The sequence below is a fragment of the Balearica regulorum genome, chromosome 1, assembly GCF_011004875.1.
Source record: "Balearica regulorum gibbericeps isolate bBalReg1 chromosome 1, bBalReg1.pri, whole genome shotgun sequence".
Classification (NCBI taxonomy): Eukaryota; Metazoa; Chordata; class Aves; order Gruiformes; family Gruidae; genus Balearica; species Balearica regulorum.
In genome coordinates, this window is record NC_046184.1 from 7,462,937 (window position 1) to 7,478,058 (window position 15,122).

The following is a 15,122-nucleotide window of genomic DNA, read 5'->3' on the forward strand; positions in this document are numbered from 1 at the left end:
GGCAATGTGTTCCACTGCTTAACTGTCCTCATGGGGAAAAGGTTTTCCCTTATGTCCAGACTTGTCTCCATGAAATGGGGCAGTCAGTACTCTAGATGTGGGTCCACCTTGAGTGCTTGAGCTATGGAAGCAGGCAAGCCACCGCCTGTCCTAGCGACAGCACTTGGGAAAGTTTGGAGAGGTGTCCTGGCCACTGTGGTCACAGGGATGCCATAGTACCAGGGGTCATTAGTGCTTTCCAGAGAAGGGCATCTGTAACATTTGTGGGCACCATCACCTGAATACAGCTCTGTGTGTATGAGTATGTGAAATCACTTCTAATATTTGGGTTGAGAAGGAAATGCAGAACTTGTGGTCTGTGAAACTGTAGAAAGGTTCCCTTTATCTTAGGGGCCTGTCTTGATGGGATGGTCTGTGCTCAGGGCTTGGGTGCATGAGTCCATGTATGCCATTCTGATAACAATTGCATTGGTTGCATCTGCGCAGTGTAGCAGATTTTGAAGCAGGAGCTATTCATGCGGGTCTTCGAGAGGAGGTCAGGCTGTCACCATGGGCTGACTCAGGGTGGCCACACAGAGCACAACAAGCCTGTTCCTTTTGTGCAAGAGAGCACAGAGCTGCTGTGTAGCTGTTTGCTGCAGAAACAAATGTCTTTTCATGCCAGCATTACTAGTGCTTTCCCTTTTTTTTTATTTTTCCCTTTTACACAGCTGTCACAGTTATACAAGACTGAAGGAAAAAGCAGCTCCAATGAGGCACAGCATTAAAGCATTCCTACTTTGTTCCCTTTCTCCTTATGCAAACATTTCATGGCTTGTCAACATGAATAACTTTTTGATGGTGTAGTAGAACTATTTTTGCCATGACAAACCTCATTGCTTTATTATCCACTCTGTGCAAATGTTCATTCTTTACATTTTCACTTAGTCTTGAGCATAAGTTATATGCTACTCAAAATAACTTTTTTATATTAAGATAGTATATTTATTTGCATGTATGTTTATTTATTTAAAACCCAGCTTTATGACTAGTTTTGCCAATCAACATGAATATTTGAAAACTTGTTGAGTACAAAACTTTGCAGGGGGATGGATTTCTCTCGGAGCAACCATCAACAGCAGGATGCAAAAAACTTACGCATAACAAAGCAAAAATCAACACTGCTGATTCTGACTTAGTGGCAAAGCCCAGCGGGACATGCTACAGCAGTGAGGAAGACAGCAGACATGCCACAATACCTCAGAGACTGCTTCACACATCATTCCCTAGTGCTCTTTTAGATGAGGATGGTGTGTGCTGACCCAAACTTGTCATCTTCCACAAGCACACTTGAACATGTAAGGCCTAGGGATTGGGGTTTTTTGACATTTTTAGTCCTTGCCAGCCATGGCAGGACAATTCGGTAGAGTCTTTTCTATTGCTTTCGTAGTACTTTGCTGAATACCAGCTTCAGAGAGTTGGAGGAAGGAGGCTGCAGGTTCAGGACAGCAGTACACTGCCTCACTTCCAGGCTCAGCTGCTGCCCAGGTTCAATTTATTGACAGATATTTGCCATGAAAATATATGTCCATCTGACAGCTCACTGGAGGGGTGAACCGTTGCCTCCCGATTGCCTGGAGATAAACTTGGCTCCACTTTCCTTCAAGTTTTCAGTGGCATTCCACCATGGCTCATGCACCAAAGGTCTGTTTTGCTGGAAGAGTTGTTATTTCACTTGTTGCTTTTATGTGTCTCGCTGAGGAATATGGATGAGGCAGTGCTAAACAATGTGTCCTCCACCACCCAGTTACTGAGCACATCTTCAATAGGTGGAAGGTTTCAATCTCATCCATAAACCTTTCCCCTTCCTAAACAAGGTTGCTCTTTCTGCAAGGTTCAGCTCAGTTGTTTCCTGTTCTGTTTTCCAAATCAGCATGTGCTGGGCTTGTCAAGAAAGGCATACACACTCCCCAAATCTAAATTCCCCATTTGCTGTACGGGGAATTCCCAACCCTGAAGGCTTAAATCAGTTCAGTAAGAATGAGTCCCTATGAATTCATGTTTGCAGGACAAGGAAACCTTTTCAGGATTTCAGTGCTTCAGGTAATAAGGACCTGATTTGTATTATGTATGGTCAAAATGAATGGCAACAATGTGTTGCCGTAGAAGGAGCATGGTAATGTGTTTCCCAGACAGCTGCTGCTTGGGTGGGACTGGGTCTGAGATCAAACCATCTCCTTGAACACTTCTGCATGTGAGCTATATCCTTCAGCTCCTCTTACAGCCAGCAGCACTCCAGGGCTCACTTTGGTTATCCTCATGGGGTAACCAGCCTCAGGGCTGGTTTAGTCACATACAGCGTCCCGCCTGGTCTCAAGCTGTGACTGCAGGATGGTCCAGCCCCTCATAGCCCCATGGCATACCTGCCAGCTGGGGACAGGGTCCTGTGCACTCAACAGCTTCTCCAGTGGCACTGGAGTCTACATGTGGGCACCTTAACCTAGCCTGGGTCGATGTAAGCAGTCGTTTCATTGAGATGTGTCGTTCAGTTGCCTAAACTTACGCCTTTAGTGCCACGCTGGGCGATTGGCAAGTGTAACGCACTGCGGAGACCTTCCTTCTGGAGTGGCAGATGGAGGCCAAGTGGGAGACCGTGGACTGTGTCAAATAGCACCAGATGCCCATGCTGAGGCTACTGGATCTCACCCTGCTCCGTACTCAGCCCCCTGCCTTCACAGTATGGTTTCATTTGCTTTATGGTACATTTGCATCACTCTCCAGTCTCCGTTGACTCCATCCCTATTGACTGCAATGGGAGCTTAGAAACCCAGCTCACATCTTACGTGTCCTAATCTTGAGCTGGATCTCATCCTTGCTTCCAGGAATAGCCAGAAACCACAGACATGGCCTCATAAGAAAGTGGATGTCAGGGGTACAGTAAAGACAGAGAGGAAGAGAGTTCCTTCCCTAAGCTGGTAGGAAGTAGCCCTACTGGGGTGTCTGATAGCACCAGTGATGGGCACAGGTTTAACATCTAGGTTTGCTGTCTCAGCACTGTCACACCACTGGAGGGAGCAGAGCCAGCGTGCTCACCCTGCACAGCACAACATGGTGCTGAGATGCCGCCAGCACCAGCAGCATAGCCAGCCTAGTGCGGTGCTGGTGGTTAATCCTGCCCTGAGCAGGAGTTATTCATTCCAATGTATCACCACACCTATCTGGATATGACATTTCCTTCTCCACAGTCAGCACAGTTGGAGCTACTTGCACATGTCCAAACCAGTTGGAGACATATTTGTGCATAGGGCAATTCAAGCACACCGCCCTGCGTCGCCTCTCCACCTCTCCCACAAATCCTCACAGCCATTCTGAACAGGCTGTTGTCACTTAAGAAGGTGGAAACTCAGGGGAATCCAACACGGGAGCCAGGTACAAATTAAAGATGCTTTGAGCTATTATTATGGCAAGTGCTTTGAGTGCCTCCAGACACCAGCTCAGTCACATGAGAGCCTCCAGTTTATGACACTGGAAGAACAAACTGTTTCTGGGGCACTGACGCTCTAGACAAATGTTTGTTTCTGTGATATGCAAGGCGAAGGATGTCTTAGGAAAGCATACCTTTGTTTTGGTGCCAGTCTCTAATGCTTCTTGTTAAGGACAGCCAGATTGCAGAGACTGCACTGGCGGAGTTTTTATCAAAACCTGTTTTGCATGAGAAGTCATTACTCACACAAACTAATTTTAGCAGCCTGAAATTTCCTGTTATTCCAGTTGCAATATTTCTCAATTTGAAACAGCTTCACTGTTGAGCTCAGCTTTCTACTTGTCACAAGGTAGTTTTGATAATGTGTTCATCTTAAAAATATAAAACATAAGAATAACAAGAGACTTGACTGGATTCCCAGCAGCTGGATTTTGGAACTGTCTGGGTCACGTGAGGGATTACAAAAGCTTAGGGAGCTAAAATACTGATCGCATGCATACCTGATATAATGAAGACTGATTTAACATATGCAAAAAATAGAAGATCATGTTCCAAAGCTGCAAAAGCACCTGGGGCCACAGAGTGCTCTGCCTCAACCCCTGGTTATTCATACTCAACACCTCCTGTCTCTTCTGCACTAGACCGAATCTGATTCTGTTCACTGGTAGGACAAGAGAATTACTGGTTTGTTATTGTTATTTATAAACAACGAGTATCTGGAGGAAAATCTTGGATCATACTTTCCTGCACTTCTTTGCTGCTGAGTTGTTTTTAATTTTCAAGTAGATGTGCATGAAATCATCAATGATGTTTGTATGGAAGGATTAACAAGGGACAGTACAAATTATGTTATGCCAGAAAAAGTTTCCACCATCATCCTGAAGTCACATGTTGGGAAAAGCTGGTCAGTCTTCTTGCCTGCTCGGCATCACACACAAGCCTAAGCAGGGAAATGAGGAATAACTTAGTTGTTCAGTACTGGAAGGAGAGCTAGTGGTAGCAAAATGTACAGAGGCGCGTTGGATTGCTCAGGATAACACAGTTAAACTCTGGGAAAACAACCCCAAATGATTGCCTCTGATTGTTTGCTTTTTAATTTATTTTTTATTCCCCATGCTAATATGTCCATAGTTTCATGAGGGCATCAGTGTCAGCCAGTGTGAGAGGCTGTTCCCAAAGTAAGAAGAAATACATGTGTTTATCCCTATAAATAGTGCTTGGATGACTTCCCACACCATACATCTCAGGTCTTTCAGCGCGTACTGAATTCTTCGCTCTAATCTCACTATGAAATTGTTTGTAAAACTAACCCCGGTGCCTCTTGTGTTACAGGCTGTACAGTGACCATGTGAATGGGTTATTCAGCCTTTAGTATCACCCCCGATATGTAACGAGAGCTTGCAGGGGTTTGCTTTCTCTGCTTGGTGAGGAGAAGAGGTTCCTGGTATTCCTCTTGTGCTCTCCTGATGGCTTCTAGAAATGACTTCTGGCAATGTCTTTCTTTTGTACATCCACCTGTGTTTTTCTTATCTGCATCCTGTCCTTTTTAAGGCAAGACTGGGAGTAGGAGGTTAAGGGAAAATGTGTTGCTGATGTGACAAGGTTGCTAAATAATTCTGAAAAGCTTGTATTTGGCAAAACTGCGAGAAAATGATGACAACTAATAGCTGCCTGAAGCTCCCCCAGGACAATGCAAGATTTTTTCACATTGAAGACAGAGGGGTTATTTTTGTATTTCTGCATATCTAAAGAAAAGCAGCAGAACCTCTGATAGTGAGGTCATTTTTTTCACACAGAAATGTCCAAGCAGATGGAAATGAGGTCGCTGGGATTTTGATTCTGTAAGAATTAAATAAAAACTTATTATGGACTTTGGAAGGTGGCCCAGTTGCTAGAAGTCCAGCAAGATTCCCTCCAACCATAAATTGCATGATAGGCTAATTTACTGGGGCTTTCCCATCCCTTACTGCAAAGCCAGTAATGTTAAAATGTTAAAGTAATGTTAAAACTTCTGTCTCTTCCTAAAGGGAAGGGACAGGACAGCAAGACAGTCATTATTTTGGCTCCCACAGGAAGGATCTGTGCCAGGGTGCCCTGGTGTTCCCCTCCCACATGCCACCTCCTCTGTCCTAAGGAGCTTGCTCCCTTCTCACATGCTTTCTGCTATAGGTCCTCAATAATTTGCCTCCTGGAGGAACATCCTTGGTCCCCCTATGCAGGAGGTTCATCCCCATCCCTGGCCGAGCCAGGACCATCCCTTGCCCTACACTCAGCCCACTCTCAGGTGGGCTGTCCACAACCTGCCCACTACCTGTAATAGTGACTAACACCTCTCAAGCTCTCACCAGCAAGAGAAAAGCAGTGCCAAAAGAGTCTGTTTTCTGCCCTGTGCCCAGCTTACAGCAGCCCTGACATCCTCCTGCATGATGCTGACTCCTCATACATCAGACCTTCCACCATGCACAGCTGTGATGGGCTGTGGTGACCTCCCAGACACAGAGGTAGATATACCCCAGACGTGTAGATACTCAAGCCATGCAGAGGAGCAGGAGAAGAGCTGAATGGGTGTAGGAAAGGGATTGACAGGTTCTGGAGGGGCTGGGGCTCTTTCTGGGGTCTCTCTGCTCGCCTCCCCCTTGCATGGGTTATAGCCCTCCAGCTCTGTGCTGCTCAGAAGTTTGCTCCTACTTTTTGCTGCCACAGGCGTGTATAAATCACAGCAGCCCTAGCTTGTGCTCTTGTACCTTTGCCAAGGTAATTAGTACAGTGCACATTTTAAGAGAGTTATTTCTCTCTCTGGAGCAGCCCGCCAGTGCCTCGGCATGCACAGTGCTGTCTGCTCGCCTTAAAATGCTTTATCAGAGCAGTTTGGTTTTGTTTAAGGAAAGTGCTGAGGAAGGCAAGAAATTAACGAAGGGCTGTCAGGGTTCTTATATGGAGCCCAATGTCTGCCCCAGGGAAGAGGGACAGAGTGATGACTCTGAGCACCTTTGGAGGGTAGTTTTTCTCCAGCCTGGGCATCTCTACCCCCATGGCCATCCTAACAGTTGCAGTGCTGGTGCTGTCAACTCCAGCATTTCCAAAGCCCTCAGCAGAGCACCCAAAATCTTGAGGGTTGTGACAAGAGAGGAGGAAGGTGAAAATCAGTTTGTGTGTATCCCCACACAAGATGAGGGATGTAAGCGCTGATATTTACTACATTAATGCAAGTTATATATATGTTCTTCATAGATACCTGTAGAGTAGGATGATGGTTGTGGATCCGGTTTCTGCATTAGGTTACCAGGTGTTCTTCCTTCGTTATCCATATTTGCTTAAATGCACCATTTTTAACGGCTCTTCTCATATGTCACTTGACCACTGGCTTTCATGTAGGAGTTGCTGCATGGAGCCCCCTACACAAGCGCGGGCCCATTAAGTAGGTAGGCAGTCCTGCTCTGAACATAAATGCTTGTCTGGCATGAGGTTATCTTACTTGCTTTTGGTAATGGCAGTCATCCAGTGGGACACAAATGAGGACTGGCTCATCTGCTTTGCAAGATAAAGAGAGATTTCTGATTCAGTTGAACCACAATGGATTCATTATAATGCTGCAAATTTCAGTAGAGTTCTTCCAGGTCAATAAGGATCTGACGCAGATCAACATCTCACTCAGCATTTCAATTATTTATCAAGCACACTGGCTCTTCAGAGCCAACAAAACATTGCTCCTTTCACCCTCAAGTGTTGAGTTGGTTCAAATAACCTCCAGGGCAGCCGGCTGGCTTTGGGTTATAAATAACTTGAGTATTTCATTTCTTACAGTTCCCCCTCCTTGCGCTGTTGTTGCTACAGTGTAGTGTTTCAGCTAGATCTTCAGTCTGTTTATAATGGCTGACTCTCTCCAATTAAGTGATTTATTGAGGTTGATTGACTCAGGGTTTAAGAAAACTGTAGGAAAAAGATCATTTCAATATCGGCAAAGTATGTGAAAGAATAATTTTCACCATAGACTAGAGATAAGAGAAAAAAATACATCATCTCTCTAAGAGACAATAGAGGCAGAAAGGCCTGTTTAACTGTGAGCAGGACGGGTTTGCTAAAACCTTGGACCAGTCTCAGAGGTAAATCAGGCACTTTGCAACATCGGTATCAAAACTTGAAGAAGTGATATCTTTGCTGGCCTGTCTGCACAGAGAGGGACAGACTACTGCATGCAGCATTGGCTGGACGTGAGGGATCTCTGACACATGAGTTTTATGACTGCATTGACTTAACGCAGTGCTGAATATGATTTTCCCACCTCTGCAGGGCTGGAGGAGCCCTGTCTCTGTGGAGTGACTGCAGTACTGGGAGGGTGCATCCTGCCTGTTTTAGCTCAAACTAGGCAAATAATGTTCAATGTCCTGCTGTCCTGGGGCTAGATTTTCTGGGAAGTCTGATTATAAATGCTGAAAACCAGGACAGGACTGTTGTTAGCCTTAGGCAAGGTAGGCAATTTGATGTGGGCAGCAAAATCACTTGCAGAAGTGAGAAAGGGAGAGGCTCTGGGTGTTTCCGCAACTGCAGCAGGTCCATGTGCAGCCTGTGCAGGCTCTGCTGCAGAGGTGGAGTGACTCCCAGACATCCTCTTCCTTGTGCCTGGGGACACAGCATGGCACAACCCCCAGATGCATCCTGCCCTCTGCCTGATAGCTTTGTGAGGCTCCTTGTCCTGCTTTGCACCAGCTCTTCATCCCCATTGTGCTGGAGAAAAGGTCCATGCAGGTGGCCAGTGGCTCTCCAGATGTACAACAAGCCTTCCTATACAGCTACAGTCTCTTGCACAGTATAGAGACCACAGACTGTGCTCAAAGCCCGTCCTGATGCCATGCAGGTGGCTGGGTAAGCCTTCTCACCTCCTGTGTGTCTCCAGTTCCCAGGGCTGGGCTGTGCCCGTATGTCTGCAGAGCCACTGCACTGTCTCTCCGTTGCCTGGGAGAGACTAAAGCTTGTGTAAGTGGCTTGTGTAAGGTGTTGGGTGGGAACGACCCAGAAGGACAACAACAGCAATGAAGCCAATATGGAGAAGACTCTTGGATGGGCAATGGCTGTGCTGAGGGATGAGGGGGACTGGTGCTCTGTGGATGTAGAGTGTAGCCCACTTTACCACATGTATAGGATAGGATGGAAGAGCTCATGGCTGTGTAATAAAAATATTCCTCTGGCTAAACGTCCAAAAGCATGCAGAGGAAGGCTGGGATATCTGTGTGAGTCAGTGTAGGATCAACTGCACTGGGTTTCCATGCAGAATTCCTCTTTGTCCAGAACGGTGCCAATCTTCAGAAGTGGGCTAACATGTCCCTGAAAAAACTCCTCTCGCAGTAGTGCTTGCCTGCTAGAAAACTTTATAGGACAAGTCTTAAACAAGAGGTTTTCCTTCTTCTCCCTCCCTTTCTCACCTTCTTGGAAGAAATGAGTCCAAGGGTCACGTGTGTCTTTTCTTGTTCTCCATTAGGCTCTGTGGGTATCCCCCTTTCTATGATGAAAACGACTCCAAACTCTTCGAGCAGATCCTTAAGGCAGAGTATGAGTTTGACTCTCCATATTGGGATGACATCTCTGAGTCTGGTAAGAAGCTACTGCTCATTTAATTGCAACAACCATGCATGCCTGCCTGCCCGTTGCAGATGGTCTCCTCTGGGGATGAGAATGCACTCTCCGTCACGTGCAGAGCTCCTTGTAACTGAAAACCATTGGGAATGTGTATTTCTTTCAGTGCAAATAGTTACAGGAGTTTGTTTCTGCAGGAGAGCAAATCAAGTACCATTTTGTCCAGTTACACACAAAGCACTAAAACCTAGCTGGAACAGAAAGTGAAGATAGCAGAAGACTGTCCCAAGAAGACAAAGCAGTTTAATTTCTCCATCATATGCAAATAAAATGCATGTGGTTTATGTATCATTAGTAATAAGATGGCAAACTAGTTTGGCTCTGTTACTGAAACTGCACTGCAGGTCCGAAGCGAGTCTGCAGTGTATACAGCAAATTACCCAAGAAATTAATGGCTTCCAAATGAGGCAGTTCAGCAGATTCAGAAACTGGGAGTACTGTTTGCGTGGTCAGCTCCAGATAGCTGCCCGGATGCTTGCCCAGTTCCCCACCCAGTGCAAAGGCCATTTAGTCCATAACTTTAGTCAATCTGACAGAGAGGCAGATATACTGCCTTGTTACAGGCAAACGTGCCTAAAGGCTTCTGGAGCCAGCACGGTGTGTGGTCTGCCAGCATCAGTGTCCATAGGTGACAGGCAGTTCAGCATTGCACCCTGCGTGTGCTACTGACACGCAAGCTCGATGTCCAGCCTAGGGGAATGTCTGCCACTTCAGGAAGGAGAAGAAATGAATTCTAGGAATATTTTATCAGACAAAAATATCCCTAGAAATATCCCCTTTTTTTTTTATTGATTGGTACCACTGATTAAGGCAGGGGAGATATAAAAAGAAGTGTTTTATTTTAAAGATGATTATATATCATGTTATCTCTGCATAGAGCAACATTTCATGCTGCTTACATCTGTGGTCCAGATATCATTGTGATGGATTGCTTAAAAATATATGTGATGAGAAGTTTTTTTAAGCCTGTAAGAGTTTTCTGAGAAAATACGAAGGTCTCCTGACAGACCCCTCTGAATTTTGCGGGAGGGGGAGGAAGTACATCACCTAAATCAAAGATTTTCCTGCCATATTTGGCTTTGCTATGGCTCCTTCAACTACTCTCTTCTGAAACTGCTGGATGCACGCCATGCTGTGACCTCCCTTCCTTCCATTCTAGTATTGATTAAAAACACACTGCCTCATGCCCAAGGGAGTCCATTTTCCTTGGTAACTTGTTTTTAAATACACAACATGTCCTCACAGCTGCCCGTGTGTGCAATTGCTTGGAGCCAGCAAAGAGAAACTCCTCTCACTGTGGCATCTGACCTCCGCCTTGCCTTCCCCACTCACTTTACCAGTATCTCCAGCAGATGTGGTCATTTTCAGACCACTAAGATGGTCGGGTGCACGTAGGTGACCAGGAAGCCAGGAGCTGGCAGGCTTGTTCTCTGCTGACTCTGAATTATCCATCCCACTCCTAAATATACCTGCAGGATCAGATGCCTTCAGCTTTTATCTGCCATACTAAATAGCTTGGATTTGGTCCTAAGTCACTTAGGTCATATCTAAACTAATAAATGACAAATGATCCACGGCAATTTCTGGTGCTACGGCCAGACGGCACTTGGTAGCCTGGTCAGCGCTGTTGGCTGATCATCCTGCAGCAGAACTGGGCACCAATCCTATTGCTTTAAATTATTGTCTCTTTTTTTTTTTTTTTCTTACAGCTAAAGACTTCATTCGGAATTTGATGGAGAAGGACCCTAATAAAAGATACACCTGTGAGCAAGCAGCGCGGCACCCTTGGTAAGCAACAGTCACTGCTGTGTGGAACTCTCAGGACAGAGAGCATCATTCTACATGCTCTTCCACATTGTGGAAGTGGTTTTTCTGTCACCTATACTATAGGGACAGTATACTATACTAATCTCTACAAAATAACTCTCTGCTCTTATTCTTACAACCTCTGCCTTTGTCCTCCAGATTTTCGTGGAAAACCATGATGGACTTTAATCTCATGCATGAACCTCTTCACTATCTGTATAAGGATTTGGTGAAATGCTGAATTATGTACGTAGTGCAGCAGTGGGATATGCCAAAATGATTGAACCCAGAAATCGTATTTTGGGGCAAAAGGTCAAATTCTGCAGGTGTGCAGAAAACTGGCTATCAACTTGCTCATGAGGTCCTTGCCAAAGTAATATCAGAGCACTCAAGAGCATGCCATGAAGTAGGAAGTCCTCATCTGTGCTTCACAGTCCAGCTCCTACTTGTAGTGAAGACCTGGTTTCACATGCTGTTTGCCTTCTCTTGTTGAATGGAAGAGATAGGAAGCCCTAGAGAGGGATCAGTTGGGTCTGAATTGGTGATAGCAATGCTATCTCTCTGCAGTGCCTACAGAAAAGTACTTGATCTCACTGTATTAATAATTTAGACCTCTGTTAAGTACTTTAAATTAGATTATACCTTTGAACATGGATGACTTCACCAACATTACCCAAGGATTATGTAGCTGAAACAAGAGTGGCTCATGTACTTTTGACCAATCCTCAGTGACTGAGCATCATCACCCCACACTACCAGCTGCACCCGCAAATGGGCTCTGGATGTAAGTCTTTTAGGGCAGGGATCATTATACATGAAGCAAGATATTATTTTTGTTGTTATAATAGCTGCAACAGAAAGACGTCAATGGCATGATACTTTTACCCCTGGTATGCACTAGACTGTGTTTTTATACTATCATAATTACACAAATAAAATTTCCTTTCTGGATCACTGGCTGGATAAGACCATTAAACTGTGCATTTACAGGGGAACAGAAGTTTTGCCTGAGCTTCCATAGCCCCTGAAAAAAGCAACTAGGCCAATGTCATAACTAGCTCAATGCATCGTAAAAGCATCCTGGTGATGCAGTTTGAGCCCAGGGATCAGCCTCGAGTAGTGTAGTTGAGTATAAAACACATGGTAAGAAGAGCAGTGGCAGGGAAGTCGTCAGTGATTTTTAAGGTAGCACTGCTTTCTGCGGGGAGTTGGAGACAATCAGTCAGAGGATGGAGTCTGCATCCCTCTGAGGCTGAGGACCTTTATCAGCGGGGCTCTGGTCACCTCTGCTTCCTCAGCAGATGTGGGTTTTGGACACACTCCGTGACCTTTCTAGCTCTGAATGGACAGAACTTGGTGCACAGCTTAAAATTATGTTACATTTCAAAGCAGAGTAAAACTTAATGGCTGTAGCTCTAGAACAAATACTTCAGTTTGGCTTCAAGGGGTTTATGCTCCTCTCTCTGACACTCACTGGTTTGTCTCATGTCATTGCTGCTTTCAGTCCTGGGAAGATGGAAAGTAAATCCTTTCAAAGATTTTTACCATTCTGGCTTACTTGCTGGTAAAGTTTTACCAATACACAGGCTGATGAATTATCCCATCATTAATTGACAATTTGGCACTCATGAAGGCGTTCAGTAAGTTATGACTACAAAAGTGGTCGAAATACAGTGAAATAGCACTGATTTCTTCACAGTGGGAATGATGTACCGATGTCTGACTGCATTTTGTCAGTCACTGTGATTATGAATTAGGCTGAAGATAAGATTGAGGCTCAGCCTTTACAACAAAAAAGTTTTAGGAAAGGTTTGGGATGCAGCAGACAATGTAAATCTTGAGAAAAGCAGAGTTCTTGCTTTTCATCCTCCATGCCAATGACAACGAGAAACATTTTACAGATGTTTTTTAGCTGCATCAGTGGCTGGCATCAGTACAAATGGAGATGAGGAGAAGTCAAGACCTGGACCTGCCCCTTTTCCAATGTCCCATCAATAACTGCATTGTCTGTGTGATGAAAAGGAACTTTGGGAAATTAAATCCAGCTTTTGTGAGCTGAAAGAAACAAACCTCAAACCATTTCTAAATGATACTGACCTGAGCCTCAGGAAATTAAACAAGTTACAAAAGTCAATATTAGAAATACAGAATAAACAATGGGAATGCAACTCCCAGCAGAGAATGAGGTGACCATTTGTATAACTGAGAGGCAGATTTTCCAAAGCCTTACATCCAAGATACACAAAACATAAGCATCCAGCTCTTGGCCCGCTACATCCGCGTTGGTTGCTGGAGTGCAACAAAGAAACGTGGCACTTGTAACACACACAGCTTCTGGGCCCTCCTAAAGGAACAAAATGATATAAAGTGTTTTCATTCCTTCTTTTTTTTTTTTTTTTTTCTTTTTTTTCTTTTGCATGTCATGGCCAGGGTCCAATGGAAACTCACAGGCGGCTCCATACTTTTTGATATTTTCTACAGAATCCAATGTTCGATTTAAAAACAACCCCCAAAAAAAGTTTTCCCCCATTTCTGTGGTGGGGGATCTTCTGCCAGGCTGACTTTGCAAGGCAACGGTTCATTTGCAGGGCTAGCTCCCAACCATGTAAAGCATGACTCGGAGTCGGCCTTCAAGATGTCAGACATGCAGAAGGCACCAAAGTAGGGAGGGTTAAAATATTCACCATGTTTCTACCCCACATCCCAAATCCACCTCCCCTCAACAGAGAGACAATATGTACCAGTGGATTAAAGAGCAGGACAGTAATACAGTCAAAGCAAAGCATGGAGGTTTCCGAAGATATGGCTCCAGAACTGTCTCTGTCCTGCCCAGTGAGCTCTTGAGAAAAACTCGCTATCTCATTCCTCCTTGCTCTGAAAAGCTTCCTGTAACATAAATGTTGCAGTTACATGCCTCTCTGGAGAGTGGTGCAGTGATTTTTTCGAGGGTTTGGATCCTGTAGTGATAAATGCTACTGAAATACCTTTTTGGATAATCAAGACCACTCACCTGGATATTATCTGTTATTTCAGAGTTAGTGCTAGATCTCTTTTTGCCAAGCCATTGCTCAAGAGGCAGTTTCCACCCAGATTGCTTATGCCAGGAAATAATGGGATTTTACTGTTTCTTTTCTCATTTTAGCCGTTATATCTGTAGCAATGGTATCCTCCCCTCCCCTTTGAAGGAGGGGAAGGCCTTTTCAGTGAAGAAGGAGGAAAGCTCTGTGTTTCCTCCCAATGGTCAGCTGTGTCCTTCTCTCAGACTGGGCATATTTAAGTTTCCAACATGTTCAGGCTTCAGTTCCTCTCTCTCGTGATTGCATTCAGTGTTGCAGCAGTTGGAGATAAGGATGCAAGTGTTCAGCCAACAGAGAGAGGGTACCATGCCTTTTATAATGGGAGCATCCCATACTACCTTTTCACAGGAGCATGTATTTTTCAGCATACATCCCCATTAGCATCATCACCTTCCATAGTGTCTACATAGTGTTGTCTTCGCAGACTTCAAGTGGTCCCATAAATGATACGCTCTTGCAGAGTGCTTACACTTCAAGTAGGTCTTAATGGCATCCCATAAAAGGTATTTTTTTGTCTTCAGGATTGGTTCTGTAGAGCAACATAATTGGAAAAGCATCTTTGAACCCTATAGTTCCCATGAAGTGAAATCCTGATTACACTGAGGTTAGTGGGAGTTCTGCCAATGACTTTGGTGAGAGTCATGGTTTGGCTCCTTGTCTCCACAGGTGAACACAGAACATCTACCCAAGTCACTGGTGCTGTGTAAATGGTAGAGAATTAGTATATATGATGAGGTGGCTCCATGTAGTGACATTTTCCAGCTTTGCCTTTTTCTTCCTTCTGTGAAATCTTTTCCTGCAGTATCAGATCATTGGGATCAGCCACAAGTTAGGAGAAATCTATCAAATCATGAATACTTAACATATACACTATAATCTGATTGTGATAAAAATAGTTAACTGTGCATGAGATGGCTACCTGGCCCTGAGATTTTGTTGTTTCAATATATAACATTTGTGAAGAACAAACTGATTCCAAAATATACCTCTTATTTTAATTACCATGCTTTTATTAAAAACTTCTAAACAAGGCTTGCAAGAACTGGATCTTGCAAGATATTACGTTTGTGCTTTTAAGGTTAATAATCTCTCTGAATTTCGGGAAACTGCTCAAGAGCAGCCAGCTATTCACATGACTAAATGTT

General features: G+C 44.6%; 1 protein-coding gene across 1 annotated transcript in view; it reads left to right on the top strand.

Moving 5' to 3' along the window:
* CAMK1D (calcium/calmodulin dependent protein kinase ID) overlaps positions 1–15,122 on the top strand; it is a 234,724-nt gene that overhangs the window by 199,401 nt on the left and 20,201 nt on the right. The window contains exons 7-8 of the mRNA XM_075765542.1: positions 8,940–9,052; positions 10,804–10,882. Of these exons, the coding sequence (XP_075621657.1) occupies positions 8,940–9,052; positions 10,804–10,882 (192 nt within the window). The remainder of the gene's footprint in view (positions 1–8,939; positions 9,053–10,803; positions 10,883–15,122) is intronic.